At 29.4% G+C, this 13,623-nt stretch overlaps 2 protein-coding genes across 2 annotated transcripts; one reads left to right on the forward strand and one right to left on the reverse strand.

Annotated features, from left to right (window-relative positions):
• Window positions 1–436: 436 nt before the first annotated feature.
• On the reverse strand, window positions 437–11,554 carry P58IPK (dnaJ homolog subfamily C member P58IPK). Its single transcript, XM_014415494.3, has 11 exons — window positions 11,341–11,554; window positions 11,014–11,124; window positions 10,815–10,939; window positions 10,506–10,580; window positions 10,257–10,397; window positions 9,872–10,053; window positions 5,940–6,090; window positions 5,668–5,860; window positions 5,414–5,582; window positions 4,694–4,806; window positions 437–3,282 (listed from the first exon to the last, which is right to left on the reverse strand). The coding sequence occupies exons 1-11, from the start codon at window positions 11,417–11,419 to the stop codon at window positions 3,143–3,145; spliced, it is 1,479 nt and encodes a 492-aa protein (XP_014270980.1). The 5' UTR covers window positions 11,420–11,554; the 3' UTR covers window positions 437–3,142.
• Window positions 11,555–11,571: 17 nt separating this feature from the next.
• Window positions 11,572–12,438, forward strand: ND-B8 (NADH dehydrogenase (ubiquinone) B8 subunit). The gene is made up of 3 exons (XM_014415497.2): window positions 11,572–11,722; window positions 11,819–11,925; window positions 12,286–12,438. The coding sequence occupies exons 1-3, from the start codon at window positions 11,637–11,639 to the stop codon at window positions 12,366–12,368; spliced, it is 276 nt and encodes a 91-aa protein (XP_014270983.1). The 5' UTR covers window positions 11,572–11,636; the 3' UTR covers window positions 12,369–12,438.
• The last annotated feature ends 1,185 nt before the right edge of the window (window positions 12,439–13,623 follow it).

A 13,623-nucleotide genomic window follows, 5' to 3' on the forward strand; every position in this document is an offset into this window, starting at 1 on the left:
ACTGATGAGGTTTTAGTTAGTCAAAGGATTTAAAAATATATATTGTTATTTAGTTCAGCCCTTATAAGTATTTCTTCTGTTTATTATTTTTACTTCATTTTCTATGATTATAGTGAGCTTTATTCATTTTATAGAGTTCTAATTAATAGGTGTATACATGAGTTTTCTAAATCCATTATAGCAATGAAATGTTAAATTGTCTAAAATGAGTTTACCTGTAGAGAAGGGAGCTGGCACACCCCCACCACCTTAGCTCCTCCCCCCTCACCACAACAAACTCCTCTAACTAGGTAGTTTAAAGCAAAACGTTTTTATTAATAAACATTGTTCTTGTTTATTACAATTTTCCTTAATTTTTTTTTTCAATTTACATTTTACTATGTCCAGAAGAAATCCAATTGACCCATAAATCCACAACATAAAGGAATACGAAAAATTACAATGTGCAACCAATATTTATTATATATACAAACAATTTTATATTTGCTTTATGCAAACATACTATCACGACATGGCAACAGACTGAAAACAGTGTAAATATTACAAAAAATAATTATATATATTTATACAGATATATTTATATTTATACAAAAAATTAATGAAATCACATATTTTCAGGTTTTTTTTTTTCACTTTTCCTATACATCAATTAAAACTAAAGAAAAACAAATTAATTTTATGGTATTTATAAATTATGCAATTAAATAATATAATATATTCACTTATAAATTTCTAACAGGTCATTCGAAAGTATGGTAATACACTTTGTACTAATACACTTTAGGTATGTTGTATAATTAGAGAATAAATGTTAAGATCTTTTTCATGTTTATAATCAAAATTTAATAAAAACCGACAACTTATTCTAAATCAGTCGAAGAGAAACATTTTCATCTACAACAGATCATAATAGATATACTAAGGAAGCATGTAAATATTGTATTACTTAACATTAATTTAATCTAAAATGAAAATTTTGCAAATTCTTAAATCAAGTAGGTTTTTTAAAGAGTAATATTAAAACATATGCAACAGAAATATTGAACAATTTGATTGGATTATAATTTTATTATAAAATACATCAGTAGGCTCTGGCAGTGGTAGAAGTATGATGTAGAAAGAACGCTGTGCCAATTTTTTGGTAACCAATAGTTTCTCCATAAGATTGAGTTAAATTATGTTAGAGACCAATATTAAAACCTGATGTTTCACTCAACAGTTTTGGTCAATCTTAAAGCAGCAGCTTACTCGATAAATACAGTAACTTAAATTCATGGCCAAACTATAATATCTTCTTTTGAGTAGTTACAATTCACAATAAAGGCGAGATCAACCTGTATGTTAGGTTTATTAGTCAAAGCAGTACCAAAATAATTTTAAAGATATTTTTCGATTGTAAAAATTATTAATTATTAATTGTACCCAAGATCAACCACCGATATTGTTAATAGGAAAACTTACCACAAATATCTTAACATCCAAATTTGCAACAAGAACATTAAATCAGCAACTCAAGAAATGTCTATTCTAGATTGGTCTCCAACAAATTATTTTTTTTTTAAGTTACAAATTGTATCTTAATACTGTTAGATGATACTAGATGATGCATTTTTATTTTAACTATTAATAAAGTAAATGTTAGAAAAATACTATCAATTAATGAAAAAAAAAAAACTTTTAAAAACTAAGAATAGAAATCTTTAAACATTATAATTTAAAAAATAAAGTCGAATGATATGCTGAAACTAATACAAGATGCATAAAAAAAATACCAACAATATACTTTCCCATTATGGATCAATTAGGTGAATCATTTGTAATAAAAAATGATAAATAAAAAACCCACCAATTGAAAGAGGACTTCAACTTTATACATCATTTAAAACCCTAATACCCGACTAAATATATTCTAGTATCAATACATCCAAGTTATCTTTTTATATTACTCTCTAAATCCTATTTTAGAGCTTTAAATATGGCTTTAATTTGAGCTATTAAATTGAATAATAAATTAGTTGATTTGATTTACAAACCCGAAATCGGGTATACTCCAATACTTTATTTACATTATTTTATCCAGATAATATCTACAAGGATAAAATGAGACTTCAATTGAAAGCCCTTAGATAATAAGAGCACAATATAGTACTTTATACTATACATTAAACAATTTATGAAAATTAATAGTATTCTTCTTTAAAGCTTTATAGACACGCTGTAAGAATCCATTCTCTCCAATACTGTACATTGATACTTCAAAAAAACAAAACATAATAGGTAATTTATACAAGAAAAACATAATTCAAATTACACATCATAAAAAGAACAAATAATTAAACAAACTACAAGGTATTTTCAATAATGGTACATTAATAAAACATTAATTATAAATTAAGTTTGAATAATTATAACAATATGCTTAAATTATCATATTTTAAAACTGTATCTCAATTTGTAATTTGAACATATGTACAGGAAAAAGAATTCCATCAGTTAACTGCATCATTTTGTTTATCACAAATTTCAAAGCTGTAAACTTTCTACCGAAAAAAAAACTTTCAGTTTACGATGCCTTTGATGGAACAAAATAGGCTTGAAAGATAAATTACTAATAAATAGGTAAAATATTCATTAAATAAGTCTTTGAAAGAAATTTTAAGGCATAGCTATTGTACACAGCCTCTATAATCTGCAATGCTAATCATAAAGTTGGCAAAAAGTAGCTAAAACTATCATGACTACCATGGCCTAAAAATAAAATTAAAAATTGAATATAAACGTCTAAATAGATTAGGAGAAAATAATACATAATCACATTTTTTTTTTAGCTGCAAAAGTACAATAGATTTCAAACTGTATCAATACCTCAAAATCTTTTTTTGATTTTTCATTCCAAAATTTACAGGAATAAATTCAATATTGAAATCATTCCAATTTTCTTTCAACTTTCTCAGTGCAACCAAGTGCTCAATGACAAAAATAGAGCATCCACGAGAGCGTGTAACATTATAATTTAAATAAATATACCTATCACTTAACAAGTCTTAGCTTCACTAATCGTGGAAGGATTTCTGTACCCGAATCTTAGCTTCAGGCAAGACTGAGGTCAACGAAAGCAACAAAGCCTGCAATATTCATAAGACTAGTTGAAATGGAATTTAAAAGTAAAAGGGGTTTCGGAAGAGAAATGATGAAATTGTTGAAATGGATTGAATGGACCTTGATGATTCCCAGATTCTGGGTCCAATGGGTCTTCTCCTAAATCAAACTTTTTCCGTTTATCTGAAACACAAATAATTACAAAATTTATATTTGGACTTGCTACAGTGATGAAATAATATGTCAAACTAAATGATGAAATTACGTTGATACTAAATTTTTAGAAAATTTTCTTGTATTAGATTATTATATTTATTATTTTATAATAGAGCAAATATAATAAAAAATATAAATTTCCAGATAAAAGCAAAAACTGAAATTTATTCATATTTTTTGCATTTAGCTTTTTGCTGTAAGTTTTGAAATCTGTGAATAAGTGGTGAGTGCTGATCCAAAATCCTCTCGTCCTCTCCCCTAAGACTTTGAGTGAAAATGTGTGATTGGTGGTAGACGGCCCTTGTATAAATGTTCGACAGCAGCCTTTTTCACTTCAAGCAAAATTGAAGCCTATAGAACAGGATTACTGGAAAGATCTTAAAGGTGGTCAAAAACTATAAAATTCCACAATACTTAGAGCATTCTAGGAGTCTCATTTCATGTATATGAGATATGACCGTCTCATACTACTTTCAAGGCAATTCTGCTGGAATCCGACAAATTTCTTTCTCAGCTACTTAAATAGCTCGACACATCAAAACAGATGCGTATTTCACTACATACCTTCAAGTACCATTGGTAGAAAAAGGTAATATTCAATCTGAGTTATGAAACCATATGTAATGCAACCTATTAATTTTATGATGAAAGGAATATGGTCCGGGTGCGGTAAAAAAAAAACAACTCAAATAGTAGAAATATACTATTTTAATGAGCCAACGTTTCGCCCCACGTTGCAGGGCTTCTTCAGGGCTATTTTGACGGCAGTCATAATAGCCCTGATAATCATGATATCATCATAATCATGGTTTTGACTGCCATCAAAATAGCCCTGAAGAAGCCCTGCAACGTGGGGCGAAACGTTGGCTCATTAAAATAGTATATTTCTACTGTTTGAGTTGTTTTTTTTTTTACCGCACCCGGACCATATTCCTTTCATCTTTACACACGGTCAATCAATAATCTTCCACTATCAATTTTATGTTTTTTCTATTTTAGAGGGATCGGAAAAAAAAAATTATCTAGAGTTCTCATTTCATTTCCAATACCATTGGCAAACCACTTTGAAATCTATGTATCATTGAGTTTTTTGGGGGTAATCTTTCCGGTATGCACTTCCAGCAGGCTTCATAAAACAGAAATTCTTAAGAATCAAAGTATCGTTTTTGAATCCTTATTTTTTTTTTGTAATCAACTGATACTTTCAAAACCAAGATGAGGCAGAACATAATAGATTTTTTTGAATTATTATACTTGAAGGTGGGAGTGTTAAATGATTGAAAAAAATATATTAATATTTTGCCAAATGAATTCGGATTTGTTCATGAGATATTTCGTTTGAAGCCAAGAAAGGGTTGTATATTTCTTATAAATTTACCTGGATCTGTCAAAACTTCTTTGGCTGCAGCAATATCTATGAATTTCTTTTCAGCTTTCTTTTTTTCTGGACCTTCAGGGAAATTATCAGGATGCCATTGCTGTGCAGCTTTCCTGTAAATAATTAATAAATATATAAAAAGAATAGCCTAATGACCTAACAAAATGATAAATATAACATAAATAAAGCAATTCAAACTTCAATATTTTGAAAATTAGAAATGTAGAGAGTGCTTGAATACTTGTAAAACTACGTCTATATAACCAATTAATGGAAAACTCCTTGAAATTCATTAAGCCGAGGTTCCACTACAATGAGAAGGACTGAGAAACTGTTTTATTTTGTATAAGTATATGTAATCCAGAAAAGATTTATGTCAATCAGATAAGTTGACATAACAAGAAAGGCTAGCCCTAGATTTAGTAAGAGATTCAGGTAATAAATAACAAGTGCAATAGAAGGGCGAATGCCTGTCTGAAAGGGGTAGAGGCTGAGAGTGGGGGGGGAGGGAATCAGTAACTATCCTTTAACATAACTTTAGGTTATTTGTTCAAGCAGCTAAGCACTTAATTCACATAAGTCTGGGTTGATCTTGTTCAAAAACTAATCATATAGAAACAGACATCAGAGAACCAGAAATAAAACTTCTGTCTTTATGGTTCAGACATTTAATTTTGAATACAAATATTTTGTAATAAAGAGATTTGAACTAAATATTACCTGTAAGCTTTGACTATTTCTTTTTTCGACGCTTTTCTTCCGACTCCTAAAATTTTGTAATAATCTCTTTTTTCCGATTGCTTCTGAAGATTTTGAGCTTTTTGAATACCCTCTTTGGCTCTTTGAAAATCTTCATGGATTTCTAATGCTTCTGAATAATCTCTAATCGCTGTAAACAGAAAGTTAATTTTATCAATTTCATGCAAGAATATATATTTTAAATATTTCTATTTATTCTATTCAAAATATTTTACCATCATCGAACATATCAAAATTGATATGAGCCTCGGCCCTGTCACACAGAACATCAGCATCTTTATTAATTTCGAGAGCACTATTACATGAGCTAATACTCTCAGTAGTCTTCCCTTGTTCCATATAACATTTACACAGCTTAGCATGTCCCAGCCATTGGACCATAGGAACTTTTGTTTCTGTTTTTAAAATCTAAATTTAAAACGTTAAAGTAAAATTAACATGAGGAAGTTAGAGAGAGACAGGTTACAAGAATTGAATTAGTAGAAACCTTCTGTGCTGAGTCGACACAAGTGTCATAGTCTTGTGAGTTGATAGCATCTTGAATATCGTTCCAAAATTTATCAATTTTTTTCACTTTCTTATAATGTGGAAAACAGTCTTTATGCTCAGGATCAAGTTTGAGGCAGTCCCGCACTTCCCTAAAGATCATCATAAAAATTATTATTTTTTATTTATTTTTTTAAATTTATTTATTGATATTTACAACTGTATAAAAAATACAACAAGTAAATTTGATCATAATGACATAATGATATGATACAGGATGTAGAGAAACTACCCAGTAGTAGAACTCTAAAAACAGTTTACAATATAAGGTCACGAGGCCATCTTCTTTTCGGGCGCCTCGGAGGATTGCCAGGAATGGAAGAGGAAGCAAGGTTAGAAACTAGTGGGTTTGGGTGGTTAGGGAGTTTATTATGCAAGGAATAATATCGGGTATGGGCTAGATCAGTTACATAAGGAACATTTAGGTCTTTATGGATGGTTTTATTTGTGACAAAGTAAGGAGCATAGAAGATTTTACAGATTTTGGATTGGATACAAGAGGAATTCGAATGGTTAGTGGAGCCCCAAAGCTCAACTCCGTATGTCCAGATGGGCCTTATTATTGTCATGTAGATCAGTCTTTTGTAATGAGTTGGAAGTTTAGACCGTTTGTCTAGTAAGTGCTGTAATAGGCGGAATCTGCGTGCAGTTTCCTGTCTTTTCAGTCTTGTGTGAGGATTCCAGGTTAGTCGTTTGTCAAGATGTATTCCAAGATAACGAATCTGTTCTACAGGGGTAAGAGCCACATTATTAAAGTATACTGTAGGGCAGTCGGCAGTTTACGACGAAGATTAAATGTGATTTGATGGGATTTATTTTTATCCTCCAATTTCGACACCATTCTTCGAGGATTGTGATATGGGACTGGAGAGTTTGGGATGCAATCAAAGGGTTATTACGAACTGTGAGCACACATGTGTCATCAGCATACATGGTAAGGATAGTGTTATGAGTTGTTGGGATGTCAGCTGTATAGACGGTGTAGAGGATGGGACCGAGAATACTATATTGAGGAACACCAGCGGATTAAAAATAGAGGGATGAATAGGAACCATTGTGGTTTACTTGGAATAATCTATTATTAAGAAATATAAAAATTATTAAAGACAATTTTCAGTATCTAGAGGACCAACTAAAATTTTTTTAAAACTAAATCACAATGTTTACTATATTTGACAATCTAACAGATTACACCATATCTATATAAAACAATGAATCCCAACTCATAGAAGTCTCCAGACTTAAGTCAGAAATTGAACCAAGAACAGCTCAGCCCTATTCCAAACTCAGGGCAAAGGAGGTTCCCCTCTGAAAATTACACAGCAAATGCATTTTGAGTCAGTTTTATTGTAAATTTACTTGTTCAAACCTTTCAGCTAGCACCTAAATATCAGAAAAGATAGTAATAAAATGGTTCTAAGAATAAAACCTCACAAACATGTGTTGCCGGACTCTACCATAGCCCACCCCAAATCTCTCAAGGACAACTCATATGGAATCACTGATCTAAGACATCTAATCAGCAAGTTTAATTTCTTAATTTACTTTACTTCATATCATATTCACAATAATTTAATTTGTCTATTTTATTTATTTTGAACATGATTATTATTTCGGTCCCATTAACACTTGTGAACATTACTGACAAACTAAAAAAATAATAATAAACCATAAATTTCGTTTTTTATGAGGTCTGTTTTTTTAATCTTATAAGGTCCATATTATTTATTATACATTGTATATTATACATACTATTTATATCTGGGTATTAGAAAATAAAATTTTAATTACGTAAGGTTACTAAAAAATGTTTATTACTGCAATAAATTGGTTAGAATTGTTATATTTTTAAAAATGAACTTAACACAATAAAGTTGTATTAATATGAAGTTAAGTCCAATTTCAACTTATAGGTTTGCTTATCTGTTGAGCATGTGATAGGTGTGATCTGATTAAAGCAGTTATTATAAGTTTATTATAATTAAAAATATATACATTACAGAGATCATAGCTGTTGACTTCCACTCCCTCAAAAGATATAACCAAAACCCCAATAGATCCTTTCAGTTGATGTACAAGTCTAAACTAAATAATCTAGAAATCCAGGAACTATTTTAGCACCTTCTGTATAGGATAATTCTCAAATTATCATCGTTCCTGACAAATGCAGAATTATCACCAATTTCAATAAAAAGTTCATAAATAACAAATTAAAAAGGAAAATAATGCATAAAGAAATGGTTTATTGTTACAGAAAACAACCAATGAAGTCTAAATAATAATAAAAAAGTGATAAAGCAGTGGTTTTTCACGACAGCCATCAAGAGAAATAATTCTCATCAGGGATCTTCACAAGCACCGTTCCTTTTACCTTCTTATTACTTTTACTTACATATAAATCAAATAAATAGTAATCTTTGCGGTTATGAAAAATTTGGAATCCAAGTTTAAATTGGAAATACATATTTTCAGGTCCCTTGAATCCAAATAACAAAGACAACAATGGTCTGTGAGTATGTGCCCATTCTAGCACAAAAACGAAATTTGTATGAAATTCAAAAAACATATTAAAGGTATGCATGTACCTGGGAAGTTATACTAACTATTTCTCTAAAATTGATTTTGTGGAAGTGTTACTCAAATCAAGTTTTTTTAATCACAACAATTTATATCTTCCTAGGCCTTATTTAGAGCTAGAGAAGCTAGAATAGGCTAACATATAAGCATTTTATTTTAGTAAAATAATCATAAAATACATAAATTATAAACATAAAATCTCTTTAGTGTGTAGTTCAAAAGAAACCTTATACATTATAAGTCAACAGTGATTGATATTCAACAAATGTTTTTTATGCAATATGACATTTGAAAATCATAAATAAAATGTTATAATTTTATTGAAAACATCTAGGCTATAAACAATTTCCAGAAAACTAGAAAGAGTAGAGAAAATCAATAGAAAAAAATTGTGTCAAGGGTATTCGAGTTAAACTTGAACTGTAATGTGAAGGATATTAGATTTAACCTTTTTATTTTTATTCAAAACCTAGAAACCACATAGTCCATATATATACTAAAAGGAGTTCAAATATAGCACTACTATTTTTTTTTTTTTTTACGTAACTGATATTCATTTTAAATTAGTTTTTAAAAATGTTATTCAAAGATATAATGATAATAACTTACTAATGTAAATAGGAATATTATTAAAAATCAATAATTACAAATATTACCTCCCCCCCCCCCAAGAAACTGCTTGTTGGGTTGATCTTTTAGCCTTAAACTCATATAATAATTAGATTTAATATTATCTGTTAGTTATAGTACATTTCTTCAAAGCACATTTTTCACAATTAAAGAAATACATAAAACAATAACATAAACATAAAAACACTTTATCACCTTACTGTGATACTAAAAAGACTCAGACAAATATAAAAGGAAGACTATTAAAATAATCCATATTTGAGTACCATATTGTGTTTTGCAACATTTGATATCTTTCACTTTTAATCTTTTAATTACAACAAAGTAACTACATTATTTAACATCAACTACCGACTAATGATGTTAAAGCCAATAATAAGGATCATCGTGGGATGACCTCTAACTTATGAGACCAATAAAAAAAATGATGAGGTCTCCGAGAAAATGGATTTTTTCTGGATTCCACAGATGGATTTTTTATTAATTTTTAGTTTCTACAAGTTTTAAAACATAACTTAAAGGAGTATAATTAAATATTTTTTTATTGTCAATTACAAAGGTTTATTATTACTATATTATAATCAACCAAAACAAAATAAAAGATTTCATTACCTCGGTGAACCTCTTAAAACACAGATTCAAATTAAACGAGATATATGAACCTACCTTAAACTCTCGTAAGGTTGACCAAGCTGATAATGGAGCATGGATAGTTTAAAATAACCATCAGTATTGTCAGACTGAAGTTTTGTAGTAGATCGAAGATCAAGAATAGCAGACATAGGATCGTTAAGTGCTACGTAGCAGTTGGACCTCAATTCTCTCAAGTATGACGACCATGGACATGCCTAAAGGACACAACAAGGAAAAAATCAACTTGAATCCATTGAGTCTACTACTGATAATTTATCACAGTTATAGATAAATTATTCAGCTAAGAATAATATAAAAAATTCTCAATTTATTGATACTGACTAATATAAAACGAAATACTCTACACATGGATAATTTTATTATTAAAGCATTATCTCATAACTGAAATAAGACTTACTTCAATGATTGATGAGAGAAGGTCTACAGCAGTACTATACTGATGTTCCTTTACAAGGCTTTCTGCCAGATGGATATCACTCATTAAAGTTTCAGCACGTATAAGATTGTGGTATGCATCACCATTATGTTCAACTTGATGCTAAAATAAATATATTCAGTTTAATAACCTTCTTTCTTTGTGAAGCTATACAAATTAAAATAATACCAATTTAAGTAATTTTAAATAATTAATTAAAAAATTACTTACAAGATAAGTAAAATCCTTAATAGCTTCAGCTAAACTCCCTTGCTTCATTAAAACATGGGCTCTTTGGTTTCGTGCCTGGAAAAACAATATAAGGTAAAACAAATTCCGAAAGTCTTAAAATAACTAAATAATTGAAGTTTCATTTGCAATATTTAGAAGAAAAAAAATCCTTTTAAAAGTTACATTTATTTTAATATCCAATGACTGAACCATTGTTCAGAATCACAACATGATTAGGCAATGCAAACAAATTGGGCAACTGTATAAATAAATAAATTATTCAGCAATTGAAATGAAAATGTCACTCACCCCAGAAAAGTCTGGTTTCAATTCCAAGACTTTATTTAAATCCAGAATCGCAAATTTAGCTTTTCCTAATGCCAAATAAACAGTCCCTCTCTTGAAATAAGTCAAATAGTTATTTTTGTCACCCTCTAAAAAAAATTGGTCAATAAGTACCACATAACACCTGATAAAACAAATAAACATTTATGAAACAATCACTGACCAACTGCAGCATTGAAATGATATAGCGCATCTTGCAACTGGCCTCTGGCTAGAAAATCGCCTCCCATGGCGAGGTGTTTATCAACTTCATTTTGATTAGTTCCTCGGTTAACTATGAGAAATAAATAGATGAAATGTTCAAATCATAATTACATACAAGTATTCTGAGGACAGTATTTTCAATATTTTTTTCTTGAGGAAACAGGTCAAGAATAAGGTTTTGTTAGACTTAGTTGATTAATAAATTGTTATTTATTAATTTATAACGGGGGTATAGGAGTAAAGTATTCTAATTTTTGCATAAGCATTAATATCAAAATGTTATTACCTCCATGAACGACGTCTAAAGTAATAAATAAAAACCAGGTAGAACATATTTTGTAAGGAGATGACAGCCAGTATTCCATGGCTAGAGGTTTCTTATAAACTCAGAGAGATTCGCATTGAACCACAACGATACAATAATGACAAAAGACAAGTTTAACCCTCTACATAACATTATCTACACTCCGAATTTACTAAACCTTTCGTGGTTTCATCTGATTGGTCAGAGCTTCCTACTGCCTGCGGAATTACGGCTAAGGTCATCAGCTGTAGCAAAGGAGGTTACCCGAAGGTTACAACATGGCTAATGCAGTTAAGTTTGTTCCTAAACTTAAAGAATTGAGAATTCATTTGTGTTCTCGGTCAGAAAGTAGCAAAGGAGTGCGGTAAGTGTAATAGGCACTACATTTTACAAAATGTATCAACCACAATTTAAATTACTGTCTTGAATAATGCCATTCCTTTTCCTCTTTTTTTCATAGTGAATTTATACAAAAGTCCTATGTAGGCCTGAAGAAAGCCAACCCAAAATTTCCAATACTTATTCGTGAATGTTCTGGAGTCCAGCCCAAACTTTGGGCTAGATATGGTATTTACTTTGTTTTAATTTTCATTAATTCACTACTGCTTATCAATATAATGATATCCCTGCTTACCTGTAATAGTCGCACATTAGACAAAAATAAAAGTTAAATTATTTTGAATTGGATCTATTTTAAACATTGTGTTGTAAACCGGGGCTATTTTCTCTACTGGCGTTGTTCTACTGACTACCTATTAGGGATGTCACAAAGTACTTCCAGTCTATAATAATATCTATTGAATTTAACAAATACGAAATATAATAAAACTTTTTTGTCATTTTGCTACTATTAAAGCAAAGCAGTGATATTTTCATTTATTATTTATCTGTTCTTTTGTTTTTATTGTTGTATTATATATGTTTTAGAACTCGGGAAGGAAGTTTCTCGTGATATCTCTAACAAACCAGCAGACCAGATTCTGAGTGAAATAACAACCCTCAATAAATGATAATTGAATGTATATATTTGTTAGTTATGCTTTGTTAATAGTATTTAAATTAAATTTAAGTTAAGACTGAGTCTACAAATTTTAACCCCAAGCCATGAATAGATTGTTCTTATTGATAGATAAGGTGATTAATATATTGTTATATTTTTTTTTAACGTCCTGTTGATAAAAGGTTATTTGCGAGTAAGTGAAATAATTATGAATTGAAGTCACTGCCAATGTTTACTATAACCTCACTATTTTCATTGGTTTTTAAATTTTTTATCCTGTAATTGACCTTGCCTTTGATATGACCAGAATAATTACATTGCCAATAGTGATGTGTTAGGTATAATATTTTTCAGTATTTGATTACCACTATTTGATTTTCTTTTTTTGTTAGTACTGTTTTATTTATGATTCAAAAAATATTGCCACACCTCGGTTTTTCCCCCAGTTTTGATCCTATTTTTTTTAAAATAAAAGTACCATAGCAGGATTATTTATCATAGATCAAAAAGTGATGCAAATTTAAAAAGGGTATCAAAGTAAACATAACCATCAGTTTCAAGGATTAAAATATTATTGTCATGATGGTAAAATTTTTATTTTGATATTCCTTATCACTTTAATATTAAACCATAAACAGTAACAGATCATAATCAAATACAAGATTCTTTTTTCCTTATTAAGTTTTGGACTCTTTTTTATTTTTTACAGCGAGATCAGGTTAATCTGACAACCAACCATTTCTTTTCTGGGTGCAAATGTTAGGATATATGAAGTGGGTATGCTAATATTTTTTTTTATTTATAAATATAACAATTAAGCTCATCACAAGCTTATTAGCAATTTATTGCTAGAACAATAAGTATTTAAAAAACAAATATACATTTAATTGTTTTAATGTTATGGCAAAATGGCTACAAATTATCAAAATTTAGCTGCAATCTTTTACATCATTTCAATCTTCTTACTGTGGCATTAACGTTGATGAGATGGACATCCTAAGTATTTGTCCTTGTAATCACTTTAGATGTGTCTTTATTTCAAGTATTTAAGATACTTAAGATGATCGGTGAAGATCATCATTTCTTGTTACTAGGGTGCATTGGTTTTAGGATTTATAAAATAATTAAATAATGGTCTTAGGATAGATAAAAAAATTTGACTTTCTGCCTAAGAGCCAATAAATTTTTTGATACATTAAATTAAGCTGTAATAATTTTTTTTTTAAAATATGTTCTTTCCATTGAAGTTTTATGTCTAATGTAAT

This window comes from Halyomorpha halys, unplaced genomic scaffold (genome assembly GCF_000696795.3).
Source record: "Halyomorpha halys isolate HHAL.00 unplaced genomic scaffold, Hhal_1.1 Scaffold101.1, whole genome shotgun sequence".
In the NCBI taxonomy this organism is placed as follows: Eukaryota; Metazoa; Arthropoda; class Insecta; order Hemiptera; family Pentatomidae; genus Halyomorpha; species Halyomorpha halys.

Bases quoted from the DNA above. Each gene is read 5' to 3' on its own strand.
- ND-B8 (XM_014415497.2), top strand. From the start codon at position 11,637: ATGGCTAATGCAGTTAAGTTTGTTCCTAAACTTAAAGAATTGAGAATT. The intron at 11,723-11,818 runs GTAAGTGTAATA...TTTTTTTCATAG, and splicing joins GAAAGTAGCAAAGGAGTGCG to TGAATTTATACAAAAGTCCT. The intron at 11,926-12,285 runs GTATTTACTTTG...TATATGTTTTAG, and splicing joins CAAACTTTGGGCTAGATATG to AACTCGGGAAGGAAGTTTCT.
- P58IPK (XM_014415494.3), bottom strand. From the start codon at position 11,419: ATGGAATACTGGCTGTCATCTCCTTACAAAATATGTTCTACCTGGTTT. The intron at 11,125-11,340 runs GTAATAACATTT...TATTTCTCATAG, and splicing joins TTTAGACGTCGTTCATGGAG to TTAACCGAGGAACTAATCAA. The intron at 10,398-10,505 runs GTAAGTAATTTT...TATTTATTTTAG, and splicing joins TTAAGGATTTTACTTATCTT to CATCAAGTTGAACATAATGG.